Raw genomic sequence first — 19,434 nt, 5'->3', positions numbered from 1 at the left:
CATCCAATATAAGTCTGTCCCAGCAATGTCCAAATCCCACGCAGAGTTCATTTTCAGCTTGCTTGCTAGACCTGGCGATATGGGTATATTTACTAAAAGTCTATTTTGGGTCTATTAAAAATTTACCAAAATAGAACCAACATCCCCACAAAATCGACTAGTTTTCATTTCCAAATAGCTAATTTACTAAAAGTTGATTTTTTGTTCCATTTTCAAATCACTGGGTGATGTAAGTTCTATTTTAAGTTCTATTTTAAGTTCTAAATGTGTTCTATTCACTAAAAATCAACCAAATATCTACTCAAAATGGAAAAAAATATACAAAAGCATTCCTATTGGCCAAAACAGGTCACATGCACTGTATTACCCACAAACACCTTCATTCCTGGGCTAGCTTGCATATCCACAATTTTATTTTGAAATCATTGCTGTGCCTTTCAATGCCATGACTTATGCAGCCGGAGTGCCCCACATGCTTCTATCCCATGTTTTTTCCATCATATTGAGGTTTCAAACAATTCCACATGATTAAAAATCAAATAGAACTGTTTCTGATGGTTCTATTGAAAATGGTGATTTGCGTCTATTTTTGGTTCTGTTGATGTTCTATTTTCAAAGCGACTGTTAGTAAATGAGCTTTTCCTATTGATGTCTATGGGGAAGTATAGATGGTCTATTTGAAGTTCTATTTGTGCGTGAAGTCAAATTTCTGGTGATTTTGAGTCGGTTTTGCCTTTAGTAAATACATGATTGACAAATGCACCACAAAATCACCTCAAAATCACCTAAAAATGGACTGAAACTGCAAATCGACTTTTAGTAAATATACCCCCTGATGCCTTTAGTGTGCTCTGCATGTATGACCATCTGTCAGCACACACGCATTATCCAGCGTGTTAAGTAGGCATCCAAAAATCTCCCTTTGATGACGCTGTAACCCAGGGTTAGGGAATTTATGGCTTTTCAGCTTTTGTGGAACTATACCTCCCAGCATGCCCTGACACATTTTAGCTATTAGGGCATGCTAAAATTGTGACAGGGCATGCTGGGATGTGTAGTTGCCCATCAGCCGGAATGCCACATGTTGCCGACCCCTGCTGTAACCAAAGGTTAGAGCTGCGAAAACCCTTCTCGGATGCAATAGCTATAGGGGACAAGTTCTGTAAAGCTAAACTTCAGGGTTTGATAAATTGCTCCAGGTGGCGGAAGCCCCCATTGAGAACACGGGCAAAGTGTCTTCAGCATTACTTTACAAAACCCACGCATGGAACACGATTGGCAGAAAGCTATACCTATGTACCTACGCAGGGTCCTGTAATAATGCGGAGCATGCAGAACCAGATTAGAGGGTTTAACGCACGAGTCATAAATCAGGGCAGGCTTGAGAAGCATTTTATCCGACATGAGATTAAAATGTAACACGAGGCAACATATATAAAGCTGTTTGGCTTTGCAGATGACAATAAGAATGACACAGAATGCAAGTGACTGAATCAAAAGGTGTTTATATATAGGACTTGCAATAAAAGCCAAGGACATATCTGGCTTCCAGCACCTAAAAGATTCATATTTAATCCACAAGTGATTCATCCACCTGGTTTTGATTTCCAAGCTGAAATGTCCTACATAAATAATAATGCAAATCATATAGCTCTCACTCTGAATTGCAACCCACTCTACTCGCCTGCCAGTATCCAGCTATTTCTGGATGTTTTCTGCCTTTCAGGATGTATCCTTTCTTTAAACAATATTGCCCCTAAAAAAGGATGTTGCTTAGTTATAATCATTTTGCTCTTTGCTACAGATTATTGAAATAATTCATGATATTTAAAACAATATATGTATCTGAAATTACCTGCTTAAAACTCAGAAATATATCTGCATTGCCATTTGAAAGGTATGTTCTTAAGGAGTCCTTAGCAACTTCTGTAATGTAAAAAACAAAGTATGGACTGAGCTGATCATTTCCTTGAAAAGGTTGCCAACTTGTGTCAGTATTTAAGCATCTATCTGTAAAATACAGCAACAGTGTGTTTCTGGGTTTTCAGCAGGAAATTTGCTGCAAAAGTCATTTTTCAGATAACAGAATTCCAGTAATTTTTAGATACCAACATAATAACTTTAAGCAGATCTTTATTCACATAGATGTTGCACCTTATAGTAGCTCTCCAGTTACTTTAATCCATCCTCTGACCTTAAAAGAGTGACTTATTTTATAAGACAGCGCCCATGAATCTCGTCATCATTGTCTTGTGTTGACCAATACTGCCTCCCGCCAGCTGTAACTGTTTATATATGGGCAATGTTCCGCTTTACTGTACACTTTAAGGCTTGTATAAGTCAGTAAGCGGTTCCATGACCTTAATAATATACAGGTCATGGCCCTCAGATAGAGGCTATAGGGGGTCATTCCTAGTTGATCGCTCGCTAACAGTTTTTAGCAGCCGTGCAAACGCATAGTCGCCGCCCACGGGGAGTGTATTTTTGCTTTGCAGGAATGCGAACGCCTGTGCAGCAGAGCGGCTGCAAACACATTTTGTGCAAAACAAGACCAGCCCTGTAGTTACTTATCCTGTGCGATTATTGCTGCGACTAGTGACACGGTAATGATGTCAGATACCCGCCCAGCAAACGCCCGGCCACGCCTGCATTTTTCCAAACACTGCCAGAAAATGGTCAGTTGACACCCAGAAACGCCCTCTTCCTGTCAATCTCCTTGAAATCGGCTGTGCGACTGAAAGCTTCGCTAGAACTTGTGCAAAACCACGATGCTCTTTGTATCAGTACGTCGCGCGTGCGCATTGCGGTGCATACGCATGCGCAGATTAGCCTTTTTTTCACTGATCGCTACGCACCGAACAACAGCAGCTAGCGATCAACTCGGAATGACCCCCATAGTCTGTAGTGATGCACTCCAAAGATGCCAACATGGTGCAATGTTACGGCAGTAAACTTGCTAGATAAAATTATGGTAAATATTGATCCATAGTTTCTTAGAATTCATCAATGAATCACAGCTTGCAGAAGAGCGCCAAACAAGAAATGCAGGAAATGCTGGCAGTGCAAGGAGGTATAATTGGTGGCCATATTCTGACTTTTGCAGGAGTCAGTTTTGCGGAAATAGAATTGGCTAGCAATCTCTATACCGAGTTCCCACTGAATATAAGCTTCATTATCATCAGGAGGGCTAAAAATACAGAAGACGTGACTCATGGCTTATTATTGTTATTACAGAAAATATATTTGTTGTCGAAATTAGAGATTTAAGAATTCACAATAAAATATTGAATTGGGGTATAGAAATAACAAATGTCATACAGATTGCAATATACAGCCATCTTATAGGAGAGTTGAAAAGCAAAATCTCATTTACCTCAGAATTGTGCAATTAGGGTTAAGCTTCAAAATTGAGTCAGCTATATATTTTTTTTGTTAGAAGCCAATCAACTTACCAGTATGTTTGTGTGTGTGTTTATGGGAAGGGAGGTTTCGAAAGAAAACTGGAGTAGCTCGAGGAAATCCACGCAAACACAGGGAACACATACAAACTCTACACAAATAGGGGTTGAATGAGAAGCTAACTTATGACTTCTTGCATCAGCTTTTTATTTATTAATAATTGAGTTACAGGCCGGATAATTATAAATCTTTATATTCTACAATAAGAAATGAATGATTATCTAAATGCATTACAGATGCAGGGTGGTGGGGGGCAACAGGGGAAGTCACCCAGGTGTCCCCACATACAGAGGGGCCCCACACAGGGTCATTCTGACCATGCATTTGCAGAGAACAGGTGCCCGGGCAGCAAAGCTGTTAGATTTACCATCTCCAGTTGGCGTTACCGTATAGTAGCCTACGGTCTACTATATCGCAAATCCTTCCAAAGAGTGTATCTCTGGCTCCTTCTCCGTCGGCCACTGGTAGCACAGTGCCACGGCCGACTGACACACAGGCGCATTGGCTGGCGAGAACTTGACCCATTGTGATAGCATTTTGTTATTTTACACTGGATAGGGCAACATGTGTGGGGAGCATTAACTCCTAAGAAATTACGGTCACATTTCATGCCAATTTAGTATTTACGTTGGCACAGGTTGTTTCGCGGAGGTGTAAAGTCCTGATGATACGGTCTGATTCAGCTTTTGCCTTGCTATGCTGCACTTTAATTGTAGATTTGGAATTTAGAGCCTATAAAATAGAGACAAGGACAGTGTACATAAATTCTGCTCTGTGATGTGGGTGAAACTGAAATTAATGGAGAACTTACAGTAGGAAGTGGAACAAAAACGATTAGTGGAATTTGGCGCAGAGGACTAAAGGTCAAAGGCTGGTGGAGGAATGTGCAAAATTCTGCACCTAAGGCCTAATTCAGACCTGATCGTAGCAGCAAATTTGTTAGCTGATGGGCAAAACCATGTGCACTGCTGGGGGGGTGGGGCAGATGTAACATGTGCAGAGAGTTAGATTTGGGTGGGGTGTGTTCAAACTGAAATCTAAATTGCAGTTTAAAAACAAAGCAGGCAGTATTTACCCTGCACAGAAACAATATAACCCACCCAAATCTAACTCTCTCTGCACATATTATATCTGCCCCCCCCCCCCCCTGCAGGGCACATGGTTTTGCCCAACTGCTAACAAATCTGCTTCTGTGATCAATTCTGAATTACCCCCATGGTCTTGCCCATCTGCTAACAAATTTGCTGCTACGATCATGTCTGAATTAGGCCCCAAGTGTACAAGGTTTTGCCCATTAGAGAACAGGTCTGAATTAGGCCCCAAATTTGGAATGCCGCACGGCGGTTTCATTTTATTTCTTGCCGAATACCAACACCTATTGTTGCACCAACATTGAATACAGTCATACGTACAGCTTTTATGACTTCAGAAATAAAATAATTCCATAGAAAAATTACCCTTAAGATGTACAGTATTTATAAATTGAAGGTATTTTGGTTAATCCTATACTAATGTATATAAATATTTACAGATGTAAAGACGTGTTGAATGACACTTCAGAAATGTGCGCTGACGTAAGACTGAAACGCTGACATGTTTTGTGTTCGGATGCTCATTGATTACTTTTTTCTGGATAGACCTTATTCTAGTAGTCTGCATTTTCTGTTGGTCAAGGAGCTGCAAATATCTCATTTATATTCAAATTGTTCAGTGTACCAAGGTCACTGCATGGCTGCTGTGGGTTGCGGGAAATTGAGTTGAAGCTCATTGAAAGCAGAGGTGCTTGGAATAGTTAATGAAAGAGAGAGAAGAGGAGACAGACAGAGACACTGATTGAGCAAAAGAAAGAAAAAGAGGAGACAGAGCAAGAGTTTGGACAGGGAGAGAGAGAGAGAGAGAGAGCGAGAGAGAGAGAGAGAGAGAGAGAGAGAGAGAGAGAGAGGAGACTGGGGGGAGAGAGAGGGAGAAAGAGGAGACTGGGGGGGAGAGAGGGAGAAAGAGGAGACTGGGGGGGGGGGCAGTGAGAGAGAGAAAGAGTGGAGACTGGTGGGGGATAGATAAATAGAGGGATACAACTGGATAATGTCATGGAGACAGATATTCAGTGGGGTTGATAAATACCCCTAGGTGCACATCCCCCACATAGTAACAGCCACCCACATAAACATCACACGCATCCCGCCTACTGTGTCCTCAGACGTCTCACCCACGCTGCCCATTCTCATTAACTCCTTCATTGCCAAGGGCTACCTGCAGCATACTGTAACTCCAAGGTTTGCTTTCTGCTGTCTTCAACCTGTAGCACTCCACCTGTGGAAGCACTACAAGTCCCTGTATACCCTGTCTGCTATGGTAGAATTGGTCCTTCTTATTTATTAAAATGTCCCTGGGTAAAACAATGTTTCATTCAAATCCTTTTGCCTGTGTCAGATTGGCTAAATGAAGATCGTACAGTTATCCCTTTACATGTCGTACAATACAATTTTAACACCTGAAACAACCCGGAGCAGAAGAAGGATAGAGACGACTGCTGTGCATCAGACTACTAGCTGAGGGCGATGGCCACTGTGCACCTTACAGAAATACATGGGTGGTGTACATTAGGGTTAAGGATTACTAGTCTGTGAGAACTGTGTTCCAACACTGCCATTAGACTAACATAGGTAGTTGACGAGTGTGCCAATGGTTAGGAAGAGCAGTGCTGGATTAACAATAGGATGGCCTCTGTCAGGGCTGGCCCTGGGTATAGGTGGCCTAACCGTTTTATAGGATGATCTAACCTCTAGGGGGCGACAGCAGGAGCCCTCGAACCAGCTGCAGCTGGCTTCAGCAGATTAGTGAAAAGAAATCTGAGTGCTGGCCTGGGGCAGAGCTACCTAATGACTCCTTTGACCTCCCAGCAGTGATCTGAAATAAGTTATCTGTCCGTTACTGCAGATTTCTCAGACCACAGCCCACCTTTGTGAGGGAGTGGGGTCGCTAGAGCACAGCACAATGGGAGGGCCAAGGAGGAGGAACAAATTGGCCGTGAGTGGCACATAAGGTGCCTAGTAGACGCTCCTTCAAAGATCAGCCTGCAGGTTCCAAGATTTAAGATCACAGGTGAGTAGCACTGGGGGTGAATCATTTGAATTGGGGCACTGTGTTGCATAATGTGAACCAAGGGCACTTTAGTGTAGCATGATGTGGACTGGGGCACTGTAGAATAATGTGAACTTGTGGCACTGTGTGGCACGATGTTAACCAGGGGCACTGCAGTGTAGCATGATGTGGACTGGGGCACTGTAGAATAATGTGAACTTGTGGCACTGTGTGGCATGATGTTAACCAGGGGCACTGCAGTGTGGCATGATGTGGACTGGGGCACTGTAGAATATTGTGAACTTGGGGCACTGTGTGGCACGATGTTAACCAGGGGTACTGTAGTGTAGCATGATGTGGACTGGGGCACTGTAGAATAATGTAACTTGGGGCACTGTGTTGCATAATGTGAACTAAGGGCACTTCAGTGTAGCATGATGTGGACTGGGGCACTGTAGAATAATGTGAACTTGGGGCACTGTGTGGCACGATGTTAACCAGGGGCACTGCAGTGTAGCATGATGTGGACTGGGGCACTGTAGAATAATGTAAACTTGGGGCACTGTGTAGCACGATGTTAACCAGGGGCACTGCAGTGTGGCATGATGTGGACTGGAGCACTGTAGAATATTGTGAACTTGAGGCACTGTGTGGCACGATGTTAACCAGGGGCACTGCAGTGTAGCATGATGTGGACTGGGGCACTGTAGAATAATGTGAACTTGGGGCACTGTGTTGCATAATGTGAACCAAGGGCACTTCAGTGTAGCATGATGTGGACTGGGGCACTGTAGAATAATGTGAACTTGGGGCACTGTGTGGCACGATGTTAACCAGGGGCACTGCAGTGTAGCATGATGTGGACTGGGGCACTGTAGAATAATGTGAACTTGTGGCACTGTGTAGCACGATGTTAACCAGGGGCACTGCAGTGTAGCATGATGTGGACTGGGGCACTGTAGAATATTGTGAACTTGAGGCACTGTGTGGCACGATGTTAACCAGGGGCACTGCAGTGTAGCATGATGTGGACTGGGGCACTGTAGAATAATGTGAACTTGGGGCACTGTGTTGCATAATGTGAACCAAGGGCACTTCAGTGTAGCATGATGTGGACTGGGGCACTGTAGAATAATGTGAACTTGGGGAACTGTGTGGCACAATGTTAACCAGGGGCACTGCAGTGTGGCATGATGTGGACTGGGGCACTGTAGAATATTGTGAACTTGGGGCACTGTGTGGCACGATGTTAACCAGGGGCACTGCAGTGTAGCATGATGTGGACTGGGGCACTGTAGAATAATGTGAACTTGGATACTGTGTTGCATAATGTGAACCAAGGGCACTTCAGTGTAGCATGATGTGGACTGGGGCACTGTAGAATAATGTGAACTTGGGGCACTGTGTGGTACGATGTTAACCAGGGGCACTGCAGTGTAGCATGATGTGGACTGGGGCACTGTAGAATAATGTGAACTTGGGGCACTGTGTGGCATGATGTTAACCAGGGGCACTGCAGTGTAGCATGATGTGGACTGGGGCACTGTAGAATAATGTGAACTTGGGGCACTGTGTGGTACGATGTTAACCAGGGGCACTGCAGTGTAGCAAGATGTGGACTGGGGCACGGTAGAATAATGTGAACTTGGGGCACTGTGTGGCATGATGTGAACCAGGGGCATGATGTGGACTGAGGCACTCTAGAATAATGTGAACTAAGGGCACTGTGGCATGATGTGAACTAGAGGCATGTTCAGCATGTGTGTGGTACTGGGAGCATTATTTTACACATTATGGCCAAGATTTATCAAGCCTTGGAGAGTGATAAATTGCACGGTGATACCAACCAATCAGCTCATAAATGTCATTTTTCAAACACAGCCTGTAACATGGCAGTTAAGAGCCGATTGGCTGGTACATTATCACTGTGCAATGTATCACTCTCCAAGGCTTGATAAATCTGAGCCAGTGGCGGAAGTACCGGAGTCAATGGAGTCGGCTGCCGCCGGGCACCAACCCTGAAGGGGCACCTCCTCCATTGCTCCGGTGTCATCCGCAGCGAGTCCTGCAGCATGACGAGCCTTGCAGCCGCAGTACCCGCACGGCTGTTAGTGTCTGGGGGGAGGAAGCAGGGGCGGGTCGCCTGTGAAGCCTGACGAGCGGTCAGTGTCTCCATGCAGTGGGCGTGGTGTAGGCGGAGCGGTACTCGCGGCTCCCGCTACGTCCACACTACGCCGCTTGTATGAAGACACTGATCCGATTCCTAGGTCCTGTGTTCTTCTGGCTCATCCGCTGATCTTCCCCGCACCAGTAAACCGCTGAGGGAATACCAGAGCGGAGGGGGCTGCAGATCTGTGAGTTTGAGTGGAGGGAAGCTGAGAAGGTGGGGTGGGGTGGAGAACTGTTTGCGGAGAGCTGTGTCTTGGGATCTGTGTGAGGGGGAAATGAGCGAGGGTGGTACACTGTGTGTGTTTGAGGGAAGGGGAATTGAGGAAGGGAGAGGAGCTGTGTGTGTTTGAGGGAAGGGGAATTGAGGAAGGGAGAGGAGCTGTGTGTGTTTGTGTGAGGAAGCCAACTTGGAGGTAGAGAAGAATATCTGTGAGGGAGGGAGGAGAGCTGTGGGGGGATTTGTGTGAGGGTGGTGCACAGTTTATGTCTGGGGGGGGTTTGTTGGTGGTGTCTGTGTGCGAACCTGTGTGAGTAAGGAGAGCTGAGTGGGGGGGGAGCTGTGTAAAGGTGGTACGCTGTGTGTGTGTGTTTGTTGGGAGGGGAACTGAGCGATGGAGGAGAGCTGTGTTTGTGGTGGTGGTGGGGGACCTGTGTGAGTTAAGGTGGGTACACACTGGAAAGATATATCTGTCGATCAATTGGTCGGCAGATATATCTATGGACGGATCGGGCAGTGTGTTGAGCATACACACTGCCCGATCCGTCGGGGACTGACGTCATGAACTCACGCCCGCCCAGTTCAGCTGTCAATCACCGCCGGCCGCCGCAGCATGTGTACGGGCGGTCGGCCGAAAGCCGTACACACACAGCGACGCGCCAATATATCGGTAGATATATTGGCCGTCGGCTGTGCTGCGGGGCCGACGCAATACATCTGTGAACTACGCAGTTCACAGACGTATCGGCCGTACACACTGGCCGACGGACTCGCAATATATCGGCCGTTCAAGAGAACGGACGATATATCGGCCAGAGTGTACGGGCCTTTAGGGACAGCTATGTTGGGGGGCTTTCAGTGAGGGTGGTGCGCTAGATGTCTTTGAGGGGAACTGAGTGAGTGGGGAAAGCTGTGTGTGTGTAGGGGATTTGTGTGAGGAGTAAATAGCTATATGAGGGGGGATAGCTGTGTGTGTGTAGGGGGGGAGTCTGTATGAGCAGGGGAGAGCTACAGTATATTAGGGGGGTCTGCGTGAGGGACGGATCTGAGTTAGGGGTGAGAACTGTATGCATATGTATTTATATGTACATTAATATGGGGCACTGAGGCAGTATATTGATTAGGGCCCGGTTGGTCTTTATCCGGTTCTGTCCAGTCTCCACAATGGCCTGTAACAAAGGCCCCAGAGGGCACCACAAGTGCCGTCCACCATATGGCATATTTTTCCAGCACCTTTCTGGAGGGGCATCCCATAAATCGGCCCAATAGATGCATATTCTATTTCAGTGAATTTGTGTATAGATAGATACGCACCATATTTATTTCCCCTTTTTTTCAGACGGGAGTGGGCACCAAAATCTAACTTGCCTCCGGGCGACTGGTATGAACTTACGCCACTGATCTGAGCCTATATATTTTAACATTGCCAGTATATAATTCTGCCTCACTGTGGTACAAAACTCATCTATCCTGCTGAGCCACCAGTTATATCCTGTACAGGTTGAGTATCCTATATCCAAATATTCCGATATATGGAATATTTCAAAATACAGAATTTTTTGAGGGAGACTGAAATAGTGAAACTTTTGTTTTCTGCCGGCTCAATATACACAAACTTTGTTTAATACGCAAAGCTATTAAATATATGGATGGCGGTCGTTAGGTCAACATGCATTCGGTCCACATACATTGGGTCGACCAGTAATGGTCGACATGGAAAATGTCGACATGAGTTTGTTTTTTTGACCTTTTTCATACTTAACGATCCACATGGACTACAATTGGGAAGGGTAAACTGTGCCAAGCGCAGCGAGGCACCTTGCCCAAAGCATGGCGATCGGAACGAGCCATGCGAGGGGACACGGTGCACTAATTGGGGTTCCCAGTCACTTTACGAAGAAAACGACACCAAAAACAGTTTTCCATGTCGACCTAATGACAATGTCAACCTAATGTATGTCGACCTAATGAACCACACCCAAATATATTGTATTAAATGACCTTCAGGCTGTGTGTATAAGATGTATATGAAACATAAATGCATTCTGTGCTTAGACTTAGGTCCCATCTCCATGATATCTCATTATGGAGTTCAATTATTCCAAAATACGGAAAAATCCGATATCCAAAATACCTCTGGTCCCAAGCACTTTGGATAAGGGATACTCAACCTGTATACTAAAAACTGGTAGAGGTATAGCAATTAGACATTTTAGTAAATCTCCCCCACCTCTTAAATCCACCCCATAAAAACTTGCCAATGTAAACATGGATGGTTGCATGTGTCCAATGGGCCATTTTACCCATTCTAGCCTTCGGGTTAAGCATTGCCAGCGAGGGTACTTATTTCCAGCCTCAGCTAAACCAGTATATCTATCTATCTATATATATATATATATATATATATATATATATATATATAAAAACGGATGTATGTATGTATGTATGTATGTATGTGTGTGTAGGTATGTATGTATGTATGTATGTATGTATGTATGATCCAGCATTTCTCTGGAATGCCTGGAGCAATTTACACCAAACTTGGTACACATATCACTTACAATCTGAGAAAAAACACTGTGGGGGTAACACACCCTTAGCACCCCCAGGGGTGGGGGTGGGAAGGGGGTGACATGTAAAAATCCATACTTTTCACCATAACTGTGGAATACCTGGAGCGATTTACATCAAACCTGGTACACATATGACTTACAATCTGGAAAACAATACTGTGGAGGTAAAACACCCCTAGCACCCCTAGGGGTGGGGGTGACATGTAAAACTCCATAGTTGTCGGGATCGCTGAGATAAACAGTGACACTCCCGATGCCGTTTCACTCCAAGTTCATCCCCCATCAGCATGGGGGGTGAGAAGTGGGAGTAAACCACCCTTAGCACCCCTAGGGGTGGGGGTGGGAAGGGGGTGACCTGTAAAACTCCATAGTTTTCGGGGTCGCTGAGATGCATAGTGACACTCCTGATGACGTTTCACTCCAAGTTCATCCCCCCATTAGCATGACCCCTGGGTAGTGAACTTAAACTTGAAGATGGGCGGAATGACAATAGTCTTATTGCATTAAGATTTCCACGGGCGGAGCTTGGCATGTCGTCCCAGCAGTTACAGCACTGAGCAGGGCAGCATCAGAGGTGGGACGGGGCAGAGAAGGAGGCGGATTATGCTCCTCACCACCAGCATTTTGACATCATCAATACGGGGAAGCCCATAGATGCGGACTGACAAACATTGCCATTATTCTTGAAATTCCGTAGCCAAGTACGGGTATTCAGCTAGTTTTACTATAGCTGTTTATCAGCTAGTTATATTGTCTACAAAGCATGCATGTAAGAGTCTTGCTCATAAGTGTGGGGACTTGCTTCACTGCTCTGATTCAAAATAGAAGAATAATGATCATAGGATAATTCCAGGGAAGGATGGCAGAAATAGTGACTCACATAGATGATCCTTGTATATCTCATAGAGTGACTGATCCCCCGCTACATGTATAGAAAGTGTGCCCAGTGGTGACTCTATAACATACTTATATCTATTTTCTTATGCTGGCCTGTGGGGAATCCGTGTAGGGGGAACTCTGCTTGGGGGCTGGAGGACAGCTACGATAAAATGAATCACAGCTAATCTCCTCATCACCCACTTCAGTGGAGGTGGGCGAGATCCGCCAGAGCAGTCCCCCAAATTTGGGTGTCTCGAGTCCCAGACATTCCAGCAGCGGTTGCAGATATCTGTCTCAAGTTTGCAGAGGGCAGCAATATGTAAGGAATGTATTTACACACTGGGGGTCATTCCGAGTTGTTCGCTCGGTAAAAATCTTCGCATCGCAGCGATTTTCCGCTTAATGCGCATGCGCAATGTCCGCACTGCGACTGCGCCAAGTAAATTTGCTATGCAGTTAGGAATTTTACTCACGGCTTTTTCATCGTTCTGGCGATCGTAATGTGATTGACAGGAAATGGGTGTTTCTGGGCGGAAACAGGCCGTTTTATGGGCGTGTGGGAAAAAACGCTACCGTTTCCGGAAAAAACGCAGGAGTGGCCGGAGAAACGGAGGAGTGTCTGGGCGAACGCTGGGTGTGTTTGTGACGTCAAACCAGGAACGACAAGCTGTGAAATGATCGCAGATGCCGAGTAAGTCTGGAGCTACTCAGAAACTGCTACGAGGTGTGTAATCGCAATATTGTGAATACTTCGTTCGCAATTTTAAGATGCTAAGATTCACTCCCAGTAGGCGGCGGCTTAGCATGAGCAAATCTGCTAAAATCCGCTTGCGAGCGAACAACTCGGAATGACCCCCCCTGTAAACTGACTTTCTCAAATAGAGCCTAGTTCATGTTTGTATGCAAGTGCAATTGCGATATTCTAGGCTACGGAGCAGCTAATGTTGGCAAGCAAAGCTGCCACCCAGGAATAAAAAGAGATGCCCACCGGAGCCATTGCAAACTCTTTCGCACTTGCGTACACATTCGCAGCCTATACGCAAAAAAAGAGGAACATTGGTTGGACCCTCTCGCTGTCTCAGTCTATCCCTCAGGGCTGCGGGAAGTTACAAGATCTCTGATTTTTGCTGCACCACAGCTAAAAAATATTCAAAGCAGGGGTGGTCCTTAAGTGCTTGGTGAATAAGGGTCTACAGCAGACATGTCAAACTCAAAATCCCAACTGTGCTGAAAAATCAAGGTCTAATGGGGGTCATTCCGAGTTGATCGCTCGCTAGCAGTTTTTAGCAGCCGTGCAAACGCTATGCCGCCACCCACTGGGAGTGTATTTTAGCTTCGCAGAAGTGCGAACGAATGTATCGCAGAGCGTATACAAATTTTTTTTGTGTCGTTTCAGAGTAGTTCAAAGCCTACTCAGCGCTTGCGATCACTTCAGCCTATTCAGTTCCGGATTTGACATCACACACCCACCCAGTGTTCGCCCAGCCACGCCTGCGTTTTTTCTGGCACGCCTGCGTTTTCCCAAACACTCCCTTAAAACAGTCAGTTGCCACCCAGAAACGCCCACTTCATGTCAATCACTCAGCGGCAACCAGTGCGACTGAAATGCATCGCTAGACCCTGTGCAAAACTACATCATTTGTTGTGCCAGTACGTCACGCGTGCGCATTGCGCCGCATACGCATGCGCAGAACTGCCGTTTTTTAGCCTGATCACTGCGCTGTGAACAAATGCAGCTAGCGATCAACTCGAAATGACCCCCAAGGTTGTGTAGGCTGCAAGAAAGTTTTATATGCAATTTTGATAGGTTTAGAAAACACAACAATAAAGACTTAGAGGTCTATTTATTAACATTATTTTTACTAAAATAATGTGAAAAAGGGTCTTTTCACACCCTTTTCACATTATTTTAGTATCACCTGAATGTATTAAAGGGCATTTGGAGCAGTTTTCATGATAAACTGCTCCAAACCCTTTAATTCACTTTTTTTTAGTAACCCACATCGCATTCCCCATACTTATAATGGGAAATGTGAGGTGGCCAAATTGACTAAAAAAAAAAAAGGGAAAAAATACCGCAGTGTACCCTGTGATAATCTCGCCAGCTCAGGCTGGCGAGATCACAGGGCAGCACTGAGATAGGCAGGCATTTGCCCAGCTTTCTCTGCCCCTGGCAGAGAAAGCTGAGCTGGACCCGGCTCCAGTGATCAGCTATGTGTGTCCAGTGGGCACACAAGCTGATCAAAGTGTTAAATGGAAAAACAAAACAAAAAAAAAACACATACTCACCTGTCCAGGGAGCCGCATGTGCTGCAATGTGACCCCAGTGCATTAAAGTGACGCTGCAAAGCGGAAGCTCACTTTACAGCACCGGGGGTCACCGTAGCGCACAGTATCCGGCGCCCGGCAGCCCAGCAGATGCAGCGCGGACCGGCTCCCTTGACTGGTATGTATATGATATGCTAAGGGGGTGGTATCCACGGCTCGTGGGGGTAGTCGCGACAGGGGGGGTTGACTGGGCGATGGCGGTAGTGGCGAAGTCGGTGAGGGCGGCGCATGCGCAGCAAGACATCAGGGTATTTTTACGAAAAATACTCAGATGATGCTGCAGAGTGTCATCGTAGGGACAGAGCTTGACCGCAAGCTCTGTCCCTGCATGCGATAATTGATACATCCCTGCGATGTAATCAATTATCGCAGTGCGAGTTCGGGCATTTTTATCACCTGTCATCCGCAGCCTGGATGCGGATGGTGATAAATAGGCCCCTTAACATGTTAACATTAATTTACTTTAATGTTTTCTTCCTGATACTTGACACCATATCATCATCCATATCATCATCATCCATATCATCTTCCATATCATCATCATCCATATCATCCATCATCATCATCATCATAGATATCAGCCATATCATCCATCATCATCATAGATATCAGCCATATCATCCATCATCATCATCATCATCATCATCATCATCCATCATCATCATCATCATCATCATCCATCATCCATATCATCCATCATCATCATCATCCATATCATCCATCATTATCATCATCATCCATATCATCCATCATCATCATCCATCATCATCATCATCATCATCATCCATATCATCATCATCCATATCATCATCATCATCATCCATCACCATCATCCATCATCATCATCATCATCATCCATATCATCATCCATCATCATCATCATCATCATCCATCATCATCATCATCATCATCATCATCATCATCATCATCCATATCATCATCATCCATCATCAATTCCTCCTATATCACTGTATAGTCCCCTCTCCTCTATATAATAATAATAATAATAATAATAATACCACCACATATCCATACCTCCCAACTGTCACGATTTTCGCGAGACAGTCCCGTTTTTCTTTGGACTGTCCCGCTGTTCCACCCGCGGGCCGCAGTGTCCCGTGGTGGTGTGGGGGGGAGGGTAGTTGGGAGGCTTCTCTGTGACTCGCTGCTCTGCTTAGTGCATAGCAGAGCAGCGGTGAATAGATGCTGTGCGCATGCGCTATTCACGGGAGACAGAGGGGCTGGGGGCATGGCCAGCAGCTCGCAGAGCGCTGGCCATGCCCCCTAAGTGATGAATTCGGGAGGCATGGCTTGCGAATGCATCATGCCCGCTAAGCCACGGCCCCTTTCACATAGGTCACGCCCCCTTTTTAGAATGAGCTGGGAGCTGTGTTATTCCCCCTCTTATATCACTGTATAGTCCCCTCTCCTCTATATAATAATAATAATAATAATAATAATAATACCACAAGTCAGTGTGATCTGGGAAAACGTGGAAAATGTATCCATTCCAGACCCTCTCTGTCCCTCCAGTCCAGCCACATGCGCCCTCTTGCTACTCGTGTCACCTTCAGCCTTGAGCCCTCTGTGCCCACTGTGTCTAGTTAGCCTCCAACCCTCTGCCAGCCCCCTCCAATTTACCTTCTGCTTAGATTAGAATGGATTCCTCTTCTCCTCTTCCAGGTCCTGCAAATCGCAGGCAGCTGGGCACACACAAACATGGCACTGACATGTGGGATGTGGCGGCGAGGCGGAGCTTGCTGGAGTCTGAACACTAGAGCCAGCCGAGCATGCACAGCAGCTCCCCGAGTGGACATTTCCCCATCTCATCGAATAGCTGCTGCACATATGCAAAACGAATGCTCCCCTCCGTTCGCAGCAGCCAGTGACGGGCCGCATTTAACTGTTTTGACAATAGTAACCTGCGGGCTGCAAAAGTATGCATTAGAGGCTGCATGCGGCCAGCGGGCCTCGAGTTTGACATGCCTGGTCTACAGATAAATAAAGGAAGAGAACCAAGGAGTTCAATGGCCATGGTCTTAATTTTCTGATATCTCCTACGACGCATGCATTACACATTGTACACACAAAGGCGCTGCTGCATATGCATTTCTGTGGGCGGATTGCCTCTATACATATGCTTAGTTTGATTACCACCATTATTATTAGTGCGCATACTTTGAGAGAAGGATAGATAAAGATAGTGGTGAGATTCCAAACCAGCACACACAAACAGAGGAAAGCCATGCTAACCCAACTTTAAACAGGAACAGCAACAGCTGAACCAAACCACAACACTTAACCAAGTAACAGTGCAGGAAGAACGAAGCACCGGGCGGACACCCAGTATCCTCTATGGACTACGAGAAAAGGATTTACCGGCAGGTAATTAAAATCCTATTTTCTCTTACGTCCTAGAGGATACTGGGGTCCATTTAGTACCATGGGGATGTACCAAAGCTCCCAAACCGGGTGGGAGAGTGCTGAGGTTCCTGCAGAACTGATTGACCAAACTGAAGGTCCTCAGAGGCCAAAGTATCGAACTTGTAGAACTTAGCAAACGTGTTCGAACCAGACCAAGTAGCCACTAGGCAGAGCTGTAAAGCCGAGACACCCCGGGCAGCCGCCCAGGAAGAACCCACCGACCTAGTAGAGTGGGCCTGTACAGATTTTGGAACCGGCAAACCTGCCGTGGAATAAGCATGCTGGATAGTGAGCCTGATCCAGCGTGCAATTGTATGCTTTGAAGCAGGACACCCAATTACATTGGGATCATATAGAACGAACAGCGAGTTGGATTTCCTGTGACGAGCTGTCCTCTTTACGTATACCTTCAAAACCATCACAACATCCAAAGACTTTGAAGTAGCGGAAGTGTCGGTGATAACCGTAACCTCAAAAGGTTGGTTGATGTGTAACGCAGACACCACTTTTAGGAAGAAATTGTTGACGAGTTCTGAGTTCAGCTCTGTCCTCATGGAAAATTAAATAGGGGCTCTTGTGAGACAAAGCCCCCAGCTCTGACAAACGTCTTGCTGAAGCCAAGTTCAACAGTGTGGCGGCCTTCCATGTAAGATATTTTACATCTACCTCCTGTAACAGTTCACACCGGTCTGATTGGAGGTACTGCAGCACCAAATTGAAATCCCAAGGTGCCATGGGAGGCACAAAGGGAGGTTGGATGCGCAGAACACCTTTCAAAAACGTCTGGACCTCAAGAAGAGAAGCCAATTGTTTTATAAAGAAAATGGACAAGGTTGAAATCTGGACTTTTATGGAGCCCAGACGTAGGCCCACATCCACACCTGCCTGCAGAAAAAGCAGGAAACGTCCCAGGTGAAATTCCACCGCAGAATAAGTTCTGCTCTCACACCAAGAGACGTATTTCTTCCAAATACGGTGATAACATTTAGACGTTACCCCCTTCCTGGCTTGGATCATAGTCGGGATAACTTTGTTAGGGATCCCTCTTCTGGCTAGAATTAGTCGTTCAACTTCCATGCCGTCAAACGTAGCCGCGGTAAGTCCTGATAGACAAACGGGTCCTGTTGCAGAAGATCCTCGCGAAGAGGTAGAGGCCACGAATCTTCGAAGAAGCATCTCCAGAAGGTCCGCGTACCAGGCCCTTTTTGGCCAGTCCGGAGCAATGAGTATTGCTTGAACCTTTTCCCTTTTTATTCTTTTGAGAATTCTTGGGATCAGAGGAAGTGGAGGAAACACGTACACTATCTGATAGACCCATGGAGTCGTCAGAGCGTCTACCACCACTGCCTGTGGGTCTCTCGACCTGGAACAATACCGCTTTAGCTTCTTGTTGAGATGAGAGGCCATCATTTCGGTTTGTGGATATCCCCACCGACGTGTCAAGCACCTGAACACTTCCGGGTGAAGGCCCCACTCCCCCGGGTGCAGGTCGTGTCTGCTGAGGAAGTCTGCTTCCCAGTTGTCTACTCCCGGAAAAAAGACCACTGACAACGCCACAGCAGTTTCTGCCCAGAGGAGAATTCTTGACATCTCTGACATTGCTGCTGTGCTTTTCGTTTCGCCCTGTCGGTTTATGTACGTCACTGCCGTCACATTGTCTGACTGGACCTGAATGGCCCGATCGTGAAGAAGATAAGAGGCCTACAGAAGGGCGTTCTATATGGCCCTGAGTTCCAGAATGTTGATTGGGAGGATGACTTCCTGACTGGACCATCTTCCCTAAAACTGCAAACCCTGGGTGACTGCTCCCGAACCTCTGAGGCTTGCGTTCGTGGTTAACAGGATCCAGTCCTGAATTCCGAACCTCCGACCCTCGACGAGGTGAGAAAACTGTAGCCACCACAGAAGGCATATCCTGGCTTTTGGCGACAGACGGATCCTCTGGTGCATGTGAAGATGCGTTCCGGACCATTTGTCCAACAGATCGAGATGGAAAGGCCTTGCGTGAAACCTTCCGTATTGAAGCGCCTCGTAAGAGGCCACCATTTTCCCCAGAAAGCAAATGCATAGATGCACCGATAACCGGGTTGGCTTCAGGACATCCTGAACCACCAATTGGATTACCAATGCTTTTTCCAATGGAAGGAACACTTTCTGCTACTCCGTGTCCAGTATCATTCCCAGGAATGGGAGCCTCCGTGTTGGCTCTAGGTGAGATTTTGGAAGGTTCAGAATCCACCCATGGTCCTGGAGAAGTTTGGTTGAGAGACCAATGCTGTCCAGCAACCTCTCCCTGGACGGCAC

General features: G+C 46.2%; 1 protein-coding gene across 4 annotated transcripts in view; it reads right to left on the bottom strand.

Moving 5' to 3' along the window:
- The window catches only part of LHFPL4 (LHFPL tetraspan subfamily member 4), a 232,929-nt gene that overhangs the window by 126,735 nt on the left and 86,760 nt on the right, over positions 1 to 19,434 (bottom strand). Inside the window, exons 2-3 of one of the 4 annotated variants that reach the window (XM_063941002.1) lie at positions 1,856 to 1,926; positions 1,554 to 1,756 (exon numbers count right to left, since the gene is read on the bottom strand). The exons of 2 other annotated variants lie outside the window; for them this stretch is intronic. In XM_063941002.1, coding sequence (XP_063797072.1) covers positions 1,655 to 1,756; positions 1,856 to 1,926 — 173 coding nt within the window. In that variant the 3' untranslated portion in view covers positions 1,554 to 1,654. Of the gene's footprint in view, positions 1 to 1,553; positions 1,757 to 1,855; positions 1,927 to 3,567; positions 4,192 to 19,434 lie in introns of those variants that run through there. One more of the 4 variants, XM_063941003.1, reaches the window with a different exon arrangement.

This window comes from Pseudophryne corroboree, chromosome 9 (assembly GCF_028390025.1).
Source record: "Pseudophryne corroboree isolate aPseCor3 chromosome 9, aPseCor3.hap2, whole genome shotgun sequence".
In the NCBI taxonomy this organism is placed as follows: domain Eukaryota; kingdom Metazoa; phylum Chordata; class Amphibia; order Anura; family Myobatrachidae; genus Pseudophryne; species Pseudophryne corroboree.
Note: the sequence above shows the minus strand (reverse complement) of the source record. Positions and strands in the feature narration are given on the sequence as shown.